The sequence below is a fragment of the Spinacia oleracea genome, chromosome 2 (assembly GCF_020520425.1).
Source record: "Spinacia oleracea cultivar Varoflay chromosome 2, BTI_SOV_V1, whole genome shotgun sequence".
NCBI lineage: Eukaryota > Viridiplantae > Streptophyta > Magnoliopsida > Caryophyllales > Amaranthaceae > Spinacia > Spinacia oleracea.
In genome coordinates this window covers 65,535,513-65,552,499 of record NC_079488.1, presented here as the reverse complement: position 1 = coordinate 65,552,499, position 16,987 = coordinate 65,535,513, and the positions used below count along the sequence as shown (strand labels likewise).

The 16,987-nt window shown below is 36.6% G+C and overlaps 2 protein-coding genes across 2 annotated transcripts; both read right to left on the bottom strand.

The window, feature by feature from the left end:
• Positions 1-779, bottom strand: LOC110777661 (uncharacterized). The gene is made up of 2 exons (XM_056835988.1): positions 765-779; positions 1-540 (listed from the first exon to the last, which is right to left on the bottom strand). Exons 1-2 carry the CDS (start codon positions 777-779, stop codon positions 1-3), a joined length of 555 nt encoding a protein of 184 aa, XP_056691966.1.
• A 5,104-nt stretch (positions 780-5,883) lies between these two features.
• On the bottom strand, positions 5,884-7,068 carry LOC130467478 (uncharacterized). Its single transcript, XM_056835987.1, has one exon. It carries the CDS (start codon positions 7,066-7,068, stop codon positions 5,884-5,886), a length of 1,185 nt encoding a protein of 394 aa, XP_056691965.1.
• Between the last annotated feature and the right edge of the window lie 9,919 nt (positions 7,069-16,987).

Here is a 16,987-nt window from a genome sequence, read left to right as displayed (position 1 = left end):
CTAGCCCGTAGGAGCGCCTAGCCCAGCCCCTCCGCCGGGGGGATCATAATGGTCCTGAGACTGAAATTGACTACACTGACTGAACATCCTTCCATAGTTCTCCATTGCCTCTTTCAACTCGGCAATCACCTTTGCTTGGGCCCTATCATTTTCTTCTTTTTCTTCTTTCTCCCTTTGGCGCTCTAGTCGCTCTGCATCTCTCTGCCTTTGTAGCTCCTCCTTCTCCCTTTGTAGCTCTTCCTTCTCCCTTTGTCGCTCCAGTCTCTCTTCTTCTCTCTCCCTTAGTATCTGAGCTTGTGTCGCCTCCAAAGCTTGGGTCTTTTGGGTAAATTTTTGTTGAAATTGCGAATAAAGGGAAGGTATGTATGAGCTAGAAGAACCACCTCCCCTCGAAGGTGGTGCATAATACAAATGTGAGCCACTCCCCAAGCCATGGACCTTTCCCTTCTTTCTCCCACCAACTGTCTCAAAAAATATCTGATTTGGATCCTTTTCAATGCCTTTTTCACGGCATTCAGCAACAGTCTTTTCATATGTTTCCTACAAGAATTGAAATGATTAGCAAACATGCATAACAAATATGCACAACACTTCATAAGCATTCAATCATTTCAATCATTTCAAACATATAGGTCATTTATGCCTAAAAATGCCATTTTCGTTCCCAAACATAAACAAACAAACCTATATTTAAAATATAAACCTTTTACATGATTTATATGAGTAGTTACATGTTTTTGAAACTCATTTCAAGTTCGTTTTGCACTCCTAAGTGTCATTTGGGTCGCTATGGGTCATTTATGCCTAAAAATGCCATTTTCGTTCCCAAACATAAACAAACAAACCTATATTCAAAATCTAAACCTTTTACATGATTTATATGAGTAGTTACATGGTTTTGAAACTCATTTCAAGTTCGTTTTGCACTCCTAAGTGTCATTTGGGTCGCTATGGGTCATTTATGCCTAAAAATGCCATTTTCGTTCCCAAACATAAACAAACAAACCTATATTCAAAATCTAAACCTTTTACATGATTTATATGAGTAGTTACATGGTTTTGAAACTCATTTCAAGTTCGTTTTGCACTCCTAAGTGTCATTTGGGTCGCTATGGGTCATTTATGCCTAAAAATGCCATTTTCGTTCCCAAACATAAACAAACAAACCTATATTCAAAATTTAAACCTTTTACATGATTTATATGAGTGGTTACATGGTTTTGAAACTCATTTCAAGTTCGCTTTGCACTCCTAAGTGTCATTTGGGTCGCTATGGGTCATTTATGCCTAAAAATGCCATTTTCGTTCCCAAACATAAACAAACAAACCTATATTCAAAATCTAAACCTTTTACATGATTTATATGAGTAGTTACATGGTTTTGAAACTCATTTCAAGTTCGTTTTGCACTCCTAAGTGTCATTTGGGTCGCTATGGGTCATTTATGCCTAAAAATGCCATTTTCGTTCCCAAACATAAACAAACAAACCTATATTCAAAATCTAAACCTTTTATATGATTTATATGAGTGGTTACATGGTTTTGAAACTCATTTCAAGTTCGTTTTGCACTCCTAAGTGTCATTTGGGTCGCTATGGGTCATTTATGCCTAAAAATGCCATTTTCGTTCCCAAACATAAACAAACGAACCTATATTTAAAATATAAAGCTTTTACATGATTTATATGAGTAGTTACATGTTTTTGAAACTCATTTCAAGTTCGTTTTGCACTCCTAAGTGTCATTTGGGTCGCTATGGGTCATTTATGCCTAAAAATGCCATTTTCGTTCCCAAACATAAACAAACAAACCTATATTCAAAATCTAAACATTTTACATGATTTATATGAGTAGTTACATGTTTTTGAAACTCATTTCAAGTTCGTTTTGCACTCCTAAGGCTCATTTGGGTCGTTATGGGTCATTTATGCCTAAATATGCCATTTTCGTTCCCAAACATTAACAAACGAACCTATATTTAAAATCTAAACCTTTTACATGATTTAAAATCTAAACATTTACCTTGATCTGTTTCGCTTTGCTACTGCATGGTACATTCCCTTTACCTGGTATGTTCTTCGTGTGCGTCCTCAAATATAACTCACCAGCCGTAGGCAAAGCACCTCCATTGTCTTTTGCCTTAGTATAAATGAATTTGTGTAAGTATTCAATGTAGTTACATATTTAGGTAAAAGTAAGGTAAATAATTATATTTACCATTTTTTTTGCATGTTCTACTGTGGAAATAGAACCTTGAAAATGTGTTGGCTCAATTGGATTTGTTAGTGAACCGCCTCTCCTATTCTTCTTTGAACGCTCAGACTTTTTCAGGAATTCAGGATCCTCCGTTGCATACCTCATCATCTCTTTATGCACCTCCTCAGGCAACCAATCAGGACGTTTTCCACCACTTCTTGACGTGATGTAGTTGTGTGTGTCCTTTAGTCTTTGCCCCGCTTTTTCATGGTAGTCATGCAAGGCCAAGTTGTCGTACTCCGGTGGCCACTTGTGGGTCCGCTACAAAATTTCGACAAAGTTAGGTTTATAACTAAAAGTTAATGTATTAAGTAATATGAAATTGATTATACCTTGAACAAATTAAACCAATGCTCTTTGGTATGGTAGTCCACCTGTGAATAACACGTCCACGGACAAACGTAATACTTTTGAATGACACTCGTGATGTGTCGGGCGAGGGAACTATGATCAAACCTAACATAATGAAAGAAGGAAAAGAAAATTAGTCGGTAGTTAATAATATTATAAGTCATACCATAGTTTACCAAATAAGCAAAATTAGTCGGTAGCTACTTAAGTTCTAAGCCATACCATAGTTTACAAAAAAAAGAAACTTAGTCATACCATAGTTCACCAGGTGTCATCCAAAAGACTCCTGGCTCAACAACCACTTCATCTTGTTGTGTCTCAGGTACAACCTCACTATCATACTCACCCTGAGTCATGTCATCATCAAAGAAGGTATCCTGAGTGGATTGTGTGATATGTGGACTATCGCGAGCACCTCCATGAGCACCTCCATGAGCACCTCCACGAGCACCCCCACGAGCACCTTTACGACCACCTCCACGAACACGGCCACTGCCTGAACTTTCCCCTCGACCAGACATCTGTTTAATTAGTAAAACACAAACCAAACATTAGCTATATAAATAAATTCCAAAAATAGTAAACGTTCGATATATGTAAGTTTCGAATAAGAAGTACATGCTATGGTTATATAATTCGTTCCATAAAAAGAGATAACATAATTCGCACTTCAAACATAAGATTATCAACGTTCGCTCCTTACAAATAGATAGCATGATTTGCGTTTCAAACATAAGATTAACAAACTACATCTTAATGTATGTTCAACACAATATTTTACAAACTAAATTGAATCAATCACATCAAGAATATGCTAGCTAGTCGTCGTATGCATCATCATCAAACTCATCATCAACATCATCATCGTCACTTGTCTCAAACTCAGCATCTTCATCGCCACTTGTCTCAAACTCATCAGCCTCAACATCGTCCTCATCTATCACGTCCTCATCATCTTCTTGATCTTCATAATCTGGAATCTCATCCGGAGCACAAATAGCTGAAGAAACCTCATTCGCATCTTCTTGGAGAAATTCTAAGTCAACCGGAGCATCAATCACTGACCTTGCCTTAGTCTTAAACACAGCCCACCATTGGTCTTTATCCCTCTTCAAACTAGGGTAATGAGCAAAGTACACTTGGCTAACTTGGTAAGACAATACAAACGGGTCGTACTTTGGGTACCTCTTAGAATGATTGACCTCCACAAGTTTGTATTGTTCGTGAATGTTCATACCTTTCACGGAGTCCATCCAACTGCACTTAAACAAGATTGTCTTGTACTCTCGAAGCTTACCACAATAGGCAACTTCAACCACCTCCTCTAAAATGCCAAAGTAGTCAATTTCTTCGGGACTTTGTACACACACTCCATAATTCATAGTTGACTTGTGTTTTCCATAGTCATGCGTGTGAAAATTATATCCATTCACATAGAAATGTTCTCACTTGTCTAGAGGGGCCCATTGCAAGAGCGCGTATCACATCATCAGTTATCAAAGACCGGAGAACCTAATTTGTAGAAGAAGTCAGTAATTTTTGTATTATGTTAATGATTAGTATAAAGTGATATAATAATATCAATATAAACAATACAAAATTAATCTCACATGTGACTTAAACCATTCAGGGTATTGGGCTTCGAATTTACTCCAAATATCCTCCATAGCTATGTGTGGATGAATTTGGCGAATATGCTCCTCAAATTTCCTATGGTAATTAAATATTAGTTTATTACCTTTCATAATAAAATATTAGTTTATTACATTTCATAATTAAATATTAGTTTATTACCTTTCATAATCACCTAAGATGCCACTGTTTGCAAGCACATAAAGATGTGCTCGATCATACTCCTTGTCTTGCAAGTAGCGCAAACGACCATTAGTAGGTGCACGGCCACTATCAACCCTGAACATCTTGGGGATATTAACATCATCTTGGTTCTCAACAACCGAATTGACGTTTCTTCCAAGATCCCTTGCTTTGGTGTCAACCTCCGGTTGAAAATAATTGGAACAAAAGTTTGAAATCTCCTCCATTAGGTAAGCATTGCATATGGAGGCTTCTACACGTGCCTTATTTCCAACCTTACGCTTTAAATGGTTAAGAAACCTATAAAATACGTAAGTGTAATCAATAGTTACTAATAAACGTGTAGAGTGCTTAAAAAAGATTACTTATTTACACGTAAGGGAATTTTTTTGATTACCTTTCAAATGGGTACATCCACCTGTACTGCACCGGACCACCAACCTTTGCCTCATGTGGAAGATGGACTGGCAAATGTTCCATTGAGTTGAAAAATGCTGGTGGGAAGATCTTCTCTAGCTTGCACAAGATCTCAGCAATATTCTTATCCAAGCGATCTATATCACTCATTTTGATAGTGGGAGCGCATAAATCTCGAAAGAGTTGACTGATTTCCGTAATTGCCTTCCAAGCATGCAAGGGAAGCAATTCCACTAAAGCAACAGGCAGTAACCTCTCCATGAAGACATGACAATCGTGGCTCTTCATTCCATGTAGCTTATATGATTGGAGATTGACACACCTGCTCAAGTTTGAAGCAAATCCATCCGGGAATTTCAAGTCTCGAACCCATTCACATAACACCTTCTTTTGAGCCTTGTCAAGTGCAAAAGGTGCTTTTGGCATGGTTTTACTTCCATTTTCAAGCTCTAACTGCCGACGTTTACAATACTTTGCCATGTCTTTTCTTGCATTAGCGGTGTCCGAGGTGCTGCCTTTCACATCCATCACAGTGTTAATGAGTTGGTCAAAAAAGTTCTTTTCAATGTGCATGACATCTAGATTGTGCCGGAGAAGCAAATCCTTCCAGTATGGGAGTTCCCACATAATACTTTGTTTGAACCATCCCTTTTTGGCACTCTTCAACTTCTTAAGAGCCTCGGGACCATCAGTTGCTTTAGGCAAGTCCTTCACACATTGCCACAATTCTTCACCACTCATTATATGCGGACCCATGCCATTTTCAACTTTGTTTTTGCAGAAAGCTGTTTTATTCTTCCGAAAAGGGTGACCTTGTGGAAGAAATTGACGATGGCAATCAAACCATGAAACTTTACCTCCATGTTCTAGCCAAAATGCCTTGGACTTATCCATACAGTAAGGGCATGCCTTCTTTCCGGTAGTGGACCATCCAGATAACATTACATATGCAGGGAAATCACTAATAGTCCACAAAACGGCTGCGCGGAGGTTGAAATTTTGCTTGCTTGATATGTCATAAGTCATAGCCCCAACCTCCCATAACTATTTCAACTCTTCGATGAGCGGTTGCATGTACACATCCAAGTGTCCCTTTGGATTTTTAGGACCGGGAACGAGCAAAGAAAGGAACATGAAGGGTTTTTTCATACACATCAATGGAGGCAAGTTGTATGGTGTAAGAATAACAGGCCAACATGAATATTGGGAGCCAAACTTACCATGGGGGGCAAATCCATCCGTGCATAAACCAAGCCTAACATTTCGAGGCTCTAATGCGAAATCAGGAAAGGTTGCATCCAAGTGCTTCCATGCTTCACTGTCACTAGGATGTGCAAAGGTGTTTTGAACTCGAGGATTCTTGGCGTGCCAAGTCATATCCTCGGAAACGTTCTTGGTAGCATACAACCTTTGCAACCTAGGTGTGATTGGAAAATAGATCATGACTTTAGCCGGTACAAGCTTGCCTCTAGAAGTCTTCCTATATCGATCACTTCCACATACTCTACATTTATCTAATTGTGCATCGACTTTCCAGAAGAGCAAACAACCTTTAGGACATGTGTGGATCCTCTCGTGAGAAAGTTCCAAGCCATGAAGAACCTTCTTTGTACTATTGAAAGTTCTACCCATTTGGTTGTTATTTGGAATAGCATCATTCATCAAAGAAGCAAACCCATCCACACACCTGTGTTGTAAGTTGAATTCACATTTCAAACTTGCAATTCTTGATGCCATCTCCAACACAGATAGGTTGCTTCCTTCATATAATGGATCTTCAGCTGCCTTTAGAAGGTCGATAAGCTTCTTGGCTTCACCATTTGGCTCTTCTTCAACTACATCGACCTCTTCGTTCAACATATGTTCTTGATTATTTCCTAGAGCATCGATAACCATTTCACGGTATGGATTTGTTTGAACACGCGAGACGGACTCTCCAAAACTTTCCCCTTGACATACCCATTCATAGTAATTACGAACAAAACCCTTCTTGTACAGATGTAGTCTAACTGTTTCAACATCATAGAACCGTCTGTTATCACACAGGGGACATGGACATCTTATTTTGTCACCGTCACCACAACTTTGATGCTCTTTGCAAAACTCAATGAACTCTGTAACCCCATTGAGAAACTCGGGCTTAATATTGCGCCCATCAAGTCTATCATACATCCATTTACGCTCCGTCCTTTTCATGATACTAAATTCTACACCCTCAACAAAAATCATGTTACTAATTAATCAAATTCTACAAACCTAATAGTTAATGTGAATAATATATATTATATATACACAAATGTATAACACATGCATTTACTAATTAGATAACTTAGCCATGAATAAATTAGGATATTCAATTAGGATATTCAATTTTAACACGAACTTTGATGGTGTGGAGAAAGATTAATATGAGGAAATGATTTGTTTTTCATATAACAGAAATAAACTTACCCAAAAAATCCAAATATGATTTGATCTAACCACTTACAAATTTAACTAATCATGATTTATGAAGAGAAGGATTCGGGTTTGTTTTGATTTCCAGATATAAGGCTTCAGATTGGGAAATAGTTGATCAGTTAATAATCTTATGTCACCACAACAATCCAATAACGACACCACCTATACGTGTACATATTAAAAAGATACATCTTGCTAAAATCAAAATTTTAGGGCAACACTCGAACTACACACTAGTTATTTTATAAACTTAGAGAGTCAGAGTAAGAAGATATTAAAACGATTTTCTTCTCTATCCCTTTCCATATAACATATAAATTAAGAAATACGCAAATCAAGCTGTGAATGGTGGTAGTTTTTCAATGTTCATCATAATCATCAACACCCCTTTAAAAAATCTATCCAGTTTGTTTGGAGGATTGAGTGTCATTGAGATTTGAGGCCATTGCACAAATGTATATATACACAAATGTATAATACATGGGCATCCATTTTTTACAACCCCTTTACAATATACATTATCTTTTTTACCAACATTTACGCTTACACTTTTTTAAAGAATATTATTATTATACTAGCTAATTAAGTTTCTTGTTTTAAATCAACTATATTCACTCAATCACTAACAAATTAATAAATCAACAACTAAAATAATCGACAAATAAAGCAACAAAAATAAAAAAAAATAAAAAATCAAAATTTAGATCGACAAATAAAGCAACAAAAAAAATAAAAAATCAACAAAAAAATCAACAAAAAAAAATCAGCAAATAAAATAAATAAATAAAATAAAATCAACATAGATCCATATCAATCATAATCATAAATCAACATAATATTAAATCAATTAACGAAATTGGTTAGGGTTTGAAAAATTGAAATATACTAAATCAATTAAAGAATAAAGAGATGTACCTAAGAAGGGAGAGAGGGAGGCATTGGTGGTTGAATGCGTCGTTGGTGGAAGTCGGTGGTGGTTGAATGCGTCGTTTGTGGTTGATTGTGTCGTTGGTGGAATTAAAGTCGGTGGCTACGTCGCAGGTGGCCTGCGTCATGGGTTGGCCGGCGACGGTGGGTGGCCTGCGTTTTGGGCTGGCCGGCGACGGTGGGTTAGCCGGCGACGGTGGGTTATGTGGTGTGAGTTTGAATTTCAGATCTGAACCTTTTTGATAAAAGGCTCTTGTTTGTTGTTTTGAAGTTGCTGGAATTGAAGTTGGTGAAATTAACCGACCAAAACATGAGAGGTGGTCTGATGTTAAGAATAACGACCAGATTTTGGTCATCATCATTGGTCGTTAATATTTTTATTTACGGTTTTTTCATGAAATGCCCCTGAGGTTTGCAAAAACGCACCAAATACCCTCGCGTCTTTTGAATCACACAATATGCCCCTATTTTTTTTCCAAGTTTGCACTAAATACCCCTAAACCGACCTTCCGTTAGTCCTCCGTTAAGTCATGTTTATAATTCACCAAATTCCCCTATTTATAAACTTATTGCACAATATACACCTATTTGTAAACTTATTTGCACCAAATACCCAAATTGCAGGAATTGAATCTAACGGCTAGTTTTATTACACCTAGGGATCAAAATATAGTCGTTCACTTCACTTGCATATTTCTCACTTGGTAAGACAATTTTTATTGCCCTAGTATGATAAATGAGGATCCTTGTTGGTAACCTGGAACAACAAAGAAAGATTGGGTAACTATGTGATGCAACACTATGTTGGTAGGCATCATAAATATGTTATCAAGGTCACTCCTTTGTTGTCTATGTGTTAGAAACTAACTTCCCTTGGACCCTAACAACAGGAAGCATCTGGGAAGGACAATGCAAGTGATAGAAAAATAAAAACTATTTTGTTTTAGCATAGATCATTGACATTAATTGTTTGGGTTAGACAAATTAACTTCATCAATAAGGCAAAATGCAGAGGAATCAGAAGATGTATAATCAAGTTTGATCAATCTGTATCATATTGCTCGTACATAGCTCATGACATATCGTCACAAGATCAAAGAGCTTTGTAAGTAATTGGTTGCTATCATACATCACATTGCACTCGTTAATTAAGAAGACATACCCAAGGAACAGACTAGCTACTAGCTAGTACTAGAATGAACAAAATGAAATCGTATTACTATTTTTGCTACTCCAAAAAAAGAAAAACAATACTGGAGATTGAATTTTCACCATGAAAATGACTAATCAATCCAGAGAAAGTTAATGATCGATCTAAAAATGAACAAACTGGATCACACTACTCCCTTTGCCCACATTCAAATTCCTTCAACGTACAAGTTCAAGCAACCAATTAATGAATAATTAATACAAACAAATACCTAATCAGATAATTCTAATTATTTAGTCAGAGCAGCCATTAATAACTGATCTTCCTCCGCCTGCTTCCGCTTCCTCTGCTTATAGAAAAAGACAAAAATGCCCACAACAATCATAACAATTAACCCTCCAAGCCCAATTCCAACCACCGAATTAAGCAGTCGATGTATCCTTCGACATCCCCGAAGTCGGCAGCGACGAAACAGAACTCACGCCCACCGGTGAAACAACCGCTGGAGGTCCAGGCAGTATGGCGGCTGTTGTTCCCGAAGGAGGCGCTGGCGGCGCATCCACTGTTGCGTCATCTGCCAAAATCAACGGCGAAATCTCCGGTGGCGGCGTAGCCATCGGAAAAACGTGCGTGTATGTCGACTTTTGGCTGCAAAGATAACCCTTGCAAAAAAAAAAGTAGGAGATAGAAAGTGTGAGTTTATGTCTAAAGTTGCGGTTCTTGCAGATCTACCCAGATTTTTTAGGGTTCCAGTAGAATTCAAGGAGGAGGAAGAACAGGGGAGAGGAGAGAGAAAGAAAAGAAGATTGAGATTTTTTTTTTTGAATTTCTGAAAAACAATTATAGGTAAATCGTGCCAAACCCAAATTAAGGGCAAAATGGTAAAACGTAACTAACGGCGGACTAACGTCCGTTAACTCCAAGTGCATCTCATGAACAGTACGAAAAAATAGGGGTATATTATGTGATTCAAAAGACGTGAGGGTATTTGGTGCGTTTTTGCAAACCTTAGGGGCATTTCATGAAAAAACCGTTTTATTTATTTAATTTTTTTTAAACTTTTTTACCAACTATAGAGTAGTCGGTATATATCTTTTTTTACGACTAACAGTTTTTAGTCGGTAAATTACGACTACAAAAGGTAGTAGGTAATAAAATTGGTCGGTAAAAGTAGTCGCTACTTTTTCCCAAACATTTGTGTTGGTCGACTTTAATTCACGACTGCATAGTGGTCGTAATTTATCTGAAAAGTGGTCGTACATTACCGACTACTTTAAAATAGTCGGTAACAAGCAAATTTAACGACTACAATTTAAATAGTCGGTGAATTTATATTTTACTGACTACATTTTTTTTAATCGGAAAATTTGGTCGGAAAACGACTGTTTTCTTGTAGTGTTCTCTTCTCTCTAATTGCAAATTTTTCCTTCTAGTATTAGATTCTAGCATTAAGTTCTTGTGTGGTGTTAGAATCTTGGGCTATGTGGTTTTATCTCTGGGTGGAGGTATTGTTACTTTTTAGTAGTTAGTGATTTGGGTCTGTAAAATGTGACCTTTGGAGATTTTACAATAAATTTAGGGGGGCTCAACCGGGTAAAGAGGCAGTGAATCTTCTTTTCAAGCAAGGAAGTATTGAGGATGCTTTAGAGAAGTATGGTTATGTTGGGGTTATTCTTGGTTGCTTTCAATTTGAGGAGGATGAAGATATAGTTGATTTTTTTTATCTGGCTAATTGTATTCTACTGAATTCAGCAGCTTGTTTTAGTAAGAAAATGGAGTTTGAGCAGGTAGGTCAGCTTTGTTCGATTATCCTGGAATTTAACCCAAGTAATGTTAAAGCTTTATTTAGAAGAGCCATGGCTGCTATAGAACTAGGAAGAAGTGTCTTGGCATATTGGGTTTTGTTAATGGCTTCCCATAAGGACCCTAAAAACTCAGAGATATGCAGGAAGCTAGAAGAGGTAAAGCATTCCCGGTTAAAAGGGGAAGCAAAAAACATAATCTAAAGGTGATGTTCCAATTGGATTAAGATTAGGTCTTCCTCCACAAAATAAGAAGTCTAAAGAGGATTTGGTGAAGGATCATGCCATTGAGAAAGTTCTAGTTCATGAATAGTATCATATTGCTAACAGAAGAAATGTAGAGTGTGATGATGGAACGAGTTTGCGTAATATGGTGGTTGAGCAAGGTTTACCTATTATGGAAAACAAGCCGGAATATTGTAGTGTTAATGAGGAATATCCCATGACTGCAGTAGATGAAGGGGAAAATGATGAGATGATGGAGGAAGTTGCAAGTGTATCGAACTTTGAGAATACTAAGTTGGTGGAGCCCAATTATCGGTTTGTTAACCGAAGGAGGCCGGGTTTCTCATTGTCCATTTCAAAGAAAGACTATCAATTGTTGTTGAAAGGGGAATCTATTACATATTTCAACTCGAGGTTAGGGTCTCCTATGACCATTAGAAAAGTTGGTGGTGGACTAGAGAATATCACGAAGAGGAAATATGGAAGTCAAGAAGAAAACTTGAATGACTTTTGTAGGATTGATAAGTCAAAACATATTCAAATTGTTGGTGAAAAAAATAAAAAAGTCAAAAAAGCAAAGAAGGAAAAGCTTGAATATGGATGTTAGTTATAAGTTGGCTGATTCAAAGGAAGGAGATTACGGAAATGGAGTCATGAGCACTATTATAGACAACCATCATCAGGACGAAATTATGAGTAAACTTAAGGACAATGTCTGACTCAAGTTAACATCCACTCTCCAACAAGATGGGAAGCTCAATTCAGAAGCAAGAACAAGGAAGAAGATTGATCGTTGCATAGAAAAGAAGACCAAGAGGAATCATGCGACAAGGAGAGCAGCCACCCATGTTTCTCATACTCACCCTGTTGTTTGCAGGCATACAGATGGAAAGAAGAGAAATGTAGCTACCCCACTTCCAGAGCATACCCAACGTCCAAGGAAGAAGTATTTAAGTGCGTCTTTTTGTAATAGTGATGAGTCCTTTTTGTATCAAATTAGTTGCGCCGAGTCCTGCTCTATTATGGCCGAGGCTTGTGCTAGTAGTATTGAGTCTAGTAGTGTTGGTTGTGTCACCCATGAATCGGCTGTAGGCTAATATTAATGGGTTTTGTTTGTTTTCTCTTTCTTGCCTGTTTGTAATTACCAAAAAAAATAAATGAAAACCAACTATACAAGTTTGCATTTGATCATATTACTTATGTTTCACAATGTTCTTGTAAGTGTAAGAAATAAATTAATAAGAAAAATAATGTAACAAAAATCCAAATAAAGTAAAAGAAAATGTATAATTATTATGGGTAAGAGAAGTAAGATAGTGAAATATGTCAACTAATAGATTGATCATTAACATTTAATTATATCATTGTAACGTAAATACAAACAACTAATGCTAACAATTAGTAAACAATACTAGCAATTAGTAAACAATCCTAACATTTGATTTGATTGCCAAATTAGTAGGGGTGTTCATTACCGGGTACCCGGCTAAACGGGTACCCGAAAATGCGGGTACCCGTAAATACGGGTAGTCATTTTATCGGCCCGTGCCCCGACCCGGGATAACCGGGTACCCGTTAAACGGGTACCCGGTTATTCCGGGTCGGGTCACAGGGTACCCGGTTAATTTCTTTATTAAAAAAAAATCTCATACTTCTGTAAATAATCATGTAGCATAATATGAGATTTAAACCCTGTAAAATGTAAATAATCATGTAGCAACAGACGCATATATTAGATTATTAGCAAGGACATAACTATAAGAAATAAGCTCATTCATGGATGTGCAAAGCCAGCCAAGCAGTAGCAGAAGCATCCCTGTAACTCATCATCATCGATTTCGCCTTCAACCACTAGCATACAACCTTCACCCAAGACGACTACCTCCATCAACGCCCTTCACCATTCGTTGCTCTTCGACGACAATGGCATCATTGGCTTGTGGAGTACATTCAACAATGATTTCGACTTCTCTAATCTTGTCGTAGAGTCAGACAACAACACCAATCTTCATATAACAGCGAGCAAGGAGGGGTGAGACTTGAGAGAGGAGATCAAGGAGGCGAGAGAGTGAGAGATTGAGAGGAGCGGCGGATGAATGTTTGACAAAACCCTAAAATCTAAAGTTCTAAACTAGTTAACTGACTAAATTGAGTAAATTCTCTCAATTGTTAAGAGGCCCAACACGCACAAATATTTTTTTTCTTTTTTTTTCTGTTTTTAACGGGTATTCGGGTACCCGTTTAGTCAAAGTAGCGGCCCATGCCCCGACCCGGTACCCGGAATTTTTACCGGGTCGGGTACCCGGCCCATTTATTTTTAAAAAATCAGCAAATTACCCGCTTTATTTGTACCGGGTCATCGGGTAATGCGGGTCGGGTATTTTTGAACACCCCTACAAATTAGTGTCTCATTTGTTTTCCACTTACTTCCTCTATCCCAATTTACGTACTTGCAGCACTTTCCTTACGAGTCATCCAAATTACTTGTACCATTTTTATAAAATGCATGAACCACTAACGGTTTCTGATATTATAATCGATAGAGCATTTAAATCTTATATTAAGGGCTAAATGGTAACTTCAGGTAATAAATTGAGTTTGACCCACAAAAAATAACATTTACCGTTGACTTGTGAGTACCAAACTATGTTATTTGGTACTAAATAAAAATGCAACAATGTTACCAATTATGTTGTTTGGTATCAAATGAGAAAATGAAAATACCCTTCTTCTACCAAACTATGTTGCTTGGCATTAAATGAAACTGCAACAATTGCAGAAAATACAGTAAAATATTATTGTATTGTCAGTATAGCATTTCAATTATCTTCCAATTATAGGCTAAGACTTTCTCATGAACCACTATTTATTTATTTATTTATTTATTGTTTCTCTTACTTTTTGGAACCACTTTATTTAGTACTCCCTCCGTCCTGGAATACTCGAACTAGTTTGACCGACACATAGTGTAATGCACTATAATTGACTTATTATTTAATAGCAAATTTGCTAAAAAGGATCTTTTATAACTCAAATTTTGCGAGAAAGGACCTTATATTTTTTTTTGTGAAAACACACCTTAAAGTAATTTTTTTGCGAGAAAGGACCGAAGGGAAGTTTCTGGCATTGACTGAGCTTTTCCGGCCATTAACTTGCACGTGTGGCTTACGTTGGCTAAAGACAATGATTTTTCCGACTCTTGAATTTTCAAACTTGATTTTATTTCGGGTTTTTTTTTTCAACTTTAGGTTTTAAAGCTTAGAATTTTGAAGGAAAATTGGGTGTGATTAGCAAAATAATGCCACACATGCTTCTCACGTGCAAGTCAATGGCCGAAAAAGCTCAGTCAATGCCGGAAATTTACTTTTGGTTGTCTTTCGAAAAAAAAATATTATATTGATGTGTGATTTCACAAAAAAAAAATTATATAAGGTCCTTTCTCGCAAAAAAAATTGCATTAAGGTGCTATTTCACAAAAAAATTATATAAGGTCCTTTCTCGCAAAATTTGGGTTATAAAAGGTCCTTTTTAACAAATTTGCCTTATTTAATTAGATTGTAGTTGATAGTGAAATATTTTTATTTAATATACATAGTGAGAAATGTGTCAACCTTTTAAAGGGGTAGTGGAAAATGACTCACTTTTTAATACATCTTTAGAGAGTGGGGATATAGGTGGGTCCATGGATAAGTAAAATATTAATAAAAGTTTTCCATTTATAGAAATGGTGCGAGTAATCCAGGACGATTTTTTAAGAAAAGCGGTGCGAATATTCCGGGACGGAAGGAGTACTTCTTATAAAAACATTGGGGGTGTGGGGGGGGGGGGGAACTCACTTTCTATTACCTAAAATTAAAAAATATCTTACTATCAACTACCCCGCAATAAAATATAAAGTGAAGTTATTTTCCTATTAAAATTTTAAGCTGGTCACACTTTAAGTTGCTGTGTATTTAATTTATTACAAACTTTTATACTCCCTCCGTATTTATTTAAGAGATACACTTGGACGGGCACGGGTATTAAGAAGAAGAATTGAATGAAATAAAATAATAAAGCAAGTGGGGTTGGATAGATATTTTAATAATTAAACAAGTGGGGGACCATGTCATTTTGGTAGGTGGGGGTGGGGTGGGTTTATGAAATTATTTGTTTAATAGGATGGTGGTGATAGGGTAAATTAGATGTATTATTTAATTAGATGGTGGAGTTGATAAGTTACTAAAAATGGCAAGTGTATCTCTTAAATAAATACGGCCGGAAAAGGCAAGTGTATCCCTTAAATAAATACGGAGGGAGTATAATGTTGTCTTGTGCAAAAGATCACCTTATTGGTGTCATGTAAGTTAAGCAATTGAACCAATTAATTAAGCAATAAAATCAATTAGTTATGCAGTGGAACATATTAGTTAAGCAATGAAACCAATTAGTTAAGCAACGAAACCAATTAGCTAAGCAATGTAACCAATTGGTTAAACAATCAAAACGGTATTTTCGGTAAGACAGTCTTACACAAAAGTTGCTATTAATTTATAAATTAAGGAGCAACTCATATTTTCTTTTATATTAACTTATCTTCCCCTAACAAAGTACTTATCTTAATTTACATACAATTGCATGTTATTTAAAGATTTAAAAGTGTTGTGGCTCTCTATGTTGGACAGATTGAAGACAAAGGCTAGACTTTTCACTGTGGGGGTCTGCTTGGATACTTATGTCCAATTTGTGGTATGCATGAGGAAACTACTCTGCACTTGTTTTACAAATGTAGATTCAGCTCTGACTGCAAGGCCTGTATCTTGCAGTGGATAAATGTCAGTTATAAGGGTAACTCCCTAGTTGCTCTCCTCAGATGGCTTAAGAGGAACTGTAAAGGGGATTTCAGAAGAAAGGTTAGCTACACTGCAATAGCTGCTCTCACCTACCATATTTGGAAAGCAAGGAATAGTGCAGTTTGGGATCACCTTGTCCCTTCTGTTGATCACACTGTGAATCTGATTAAGCAGGAAGTCAGATTGAGAATCACTAACATCATTAGTGAGAAAGTCAAACATCAGGATAGGAATTGGTTCTTTGCTTTGTAGAGATCCTTTTTCTTTGTTTGTTCCAGACTGGTTGTAGTTTGTTTAGTTTGCTTTGGTGTGTTTTGGTTGCTTGTTGGCTTCCTTCACCCTTAGCCAGGTTGTAATCCTGTTTTGTGGTTAATATATAAAATCCCTCTCTTGCTTGCCAAAAAAAAAAAGATTTAAAAGTGGTGTTTAAATATTGTACAAGAGAGTAAAAATTAACACAAAATGCTCATTTTAATATAAATAAATTCTTTACAAAATCACTAATAATGTATAAATTTGATCATTTGGCCTTTTAAAATGTTTATCCATCAAGTTTTTTTATAATATAAAAATTAATCAAAACATATTAAAAATTACGAAAAAAAGAAAAAAGGATAGAACTTATGTTTGTGTACAATAAATGTATTGTATACCTTGTACGTGCAACAACTTTTGTGTTGTATTTGTGGGGGGGTTTCTAATCGACGTCTGCGTTCGCTAAAACCGCCCGCATATTTATTGTGAAAGGACAA

Excerpts from the sequence above, each read along its gene's own strand:
- LOC130467478 (XM_056835987.1), bottom strand. The coding sequence starts at position 7,068 with ATGATTTTTGTTGAGGGTGTAGAATTTAGTATCATGAAAAGGACGGAG.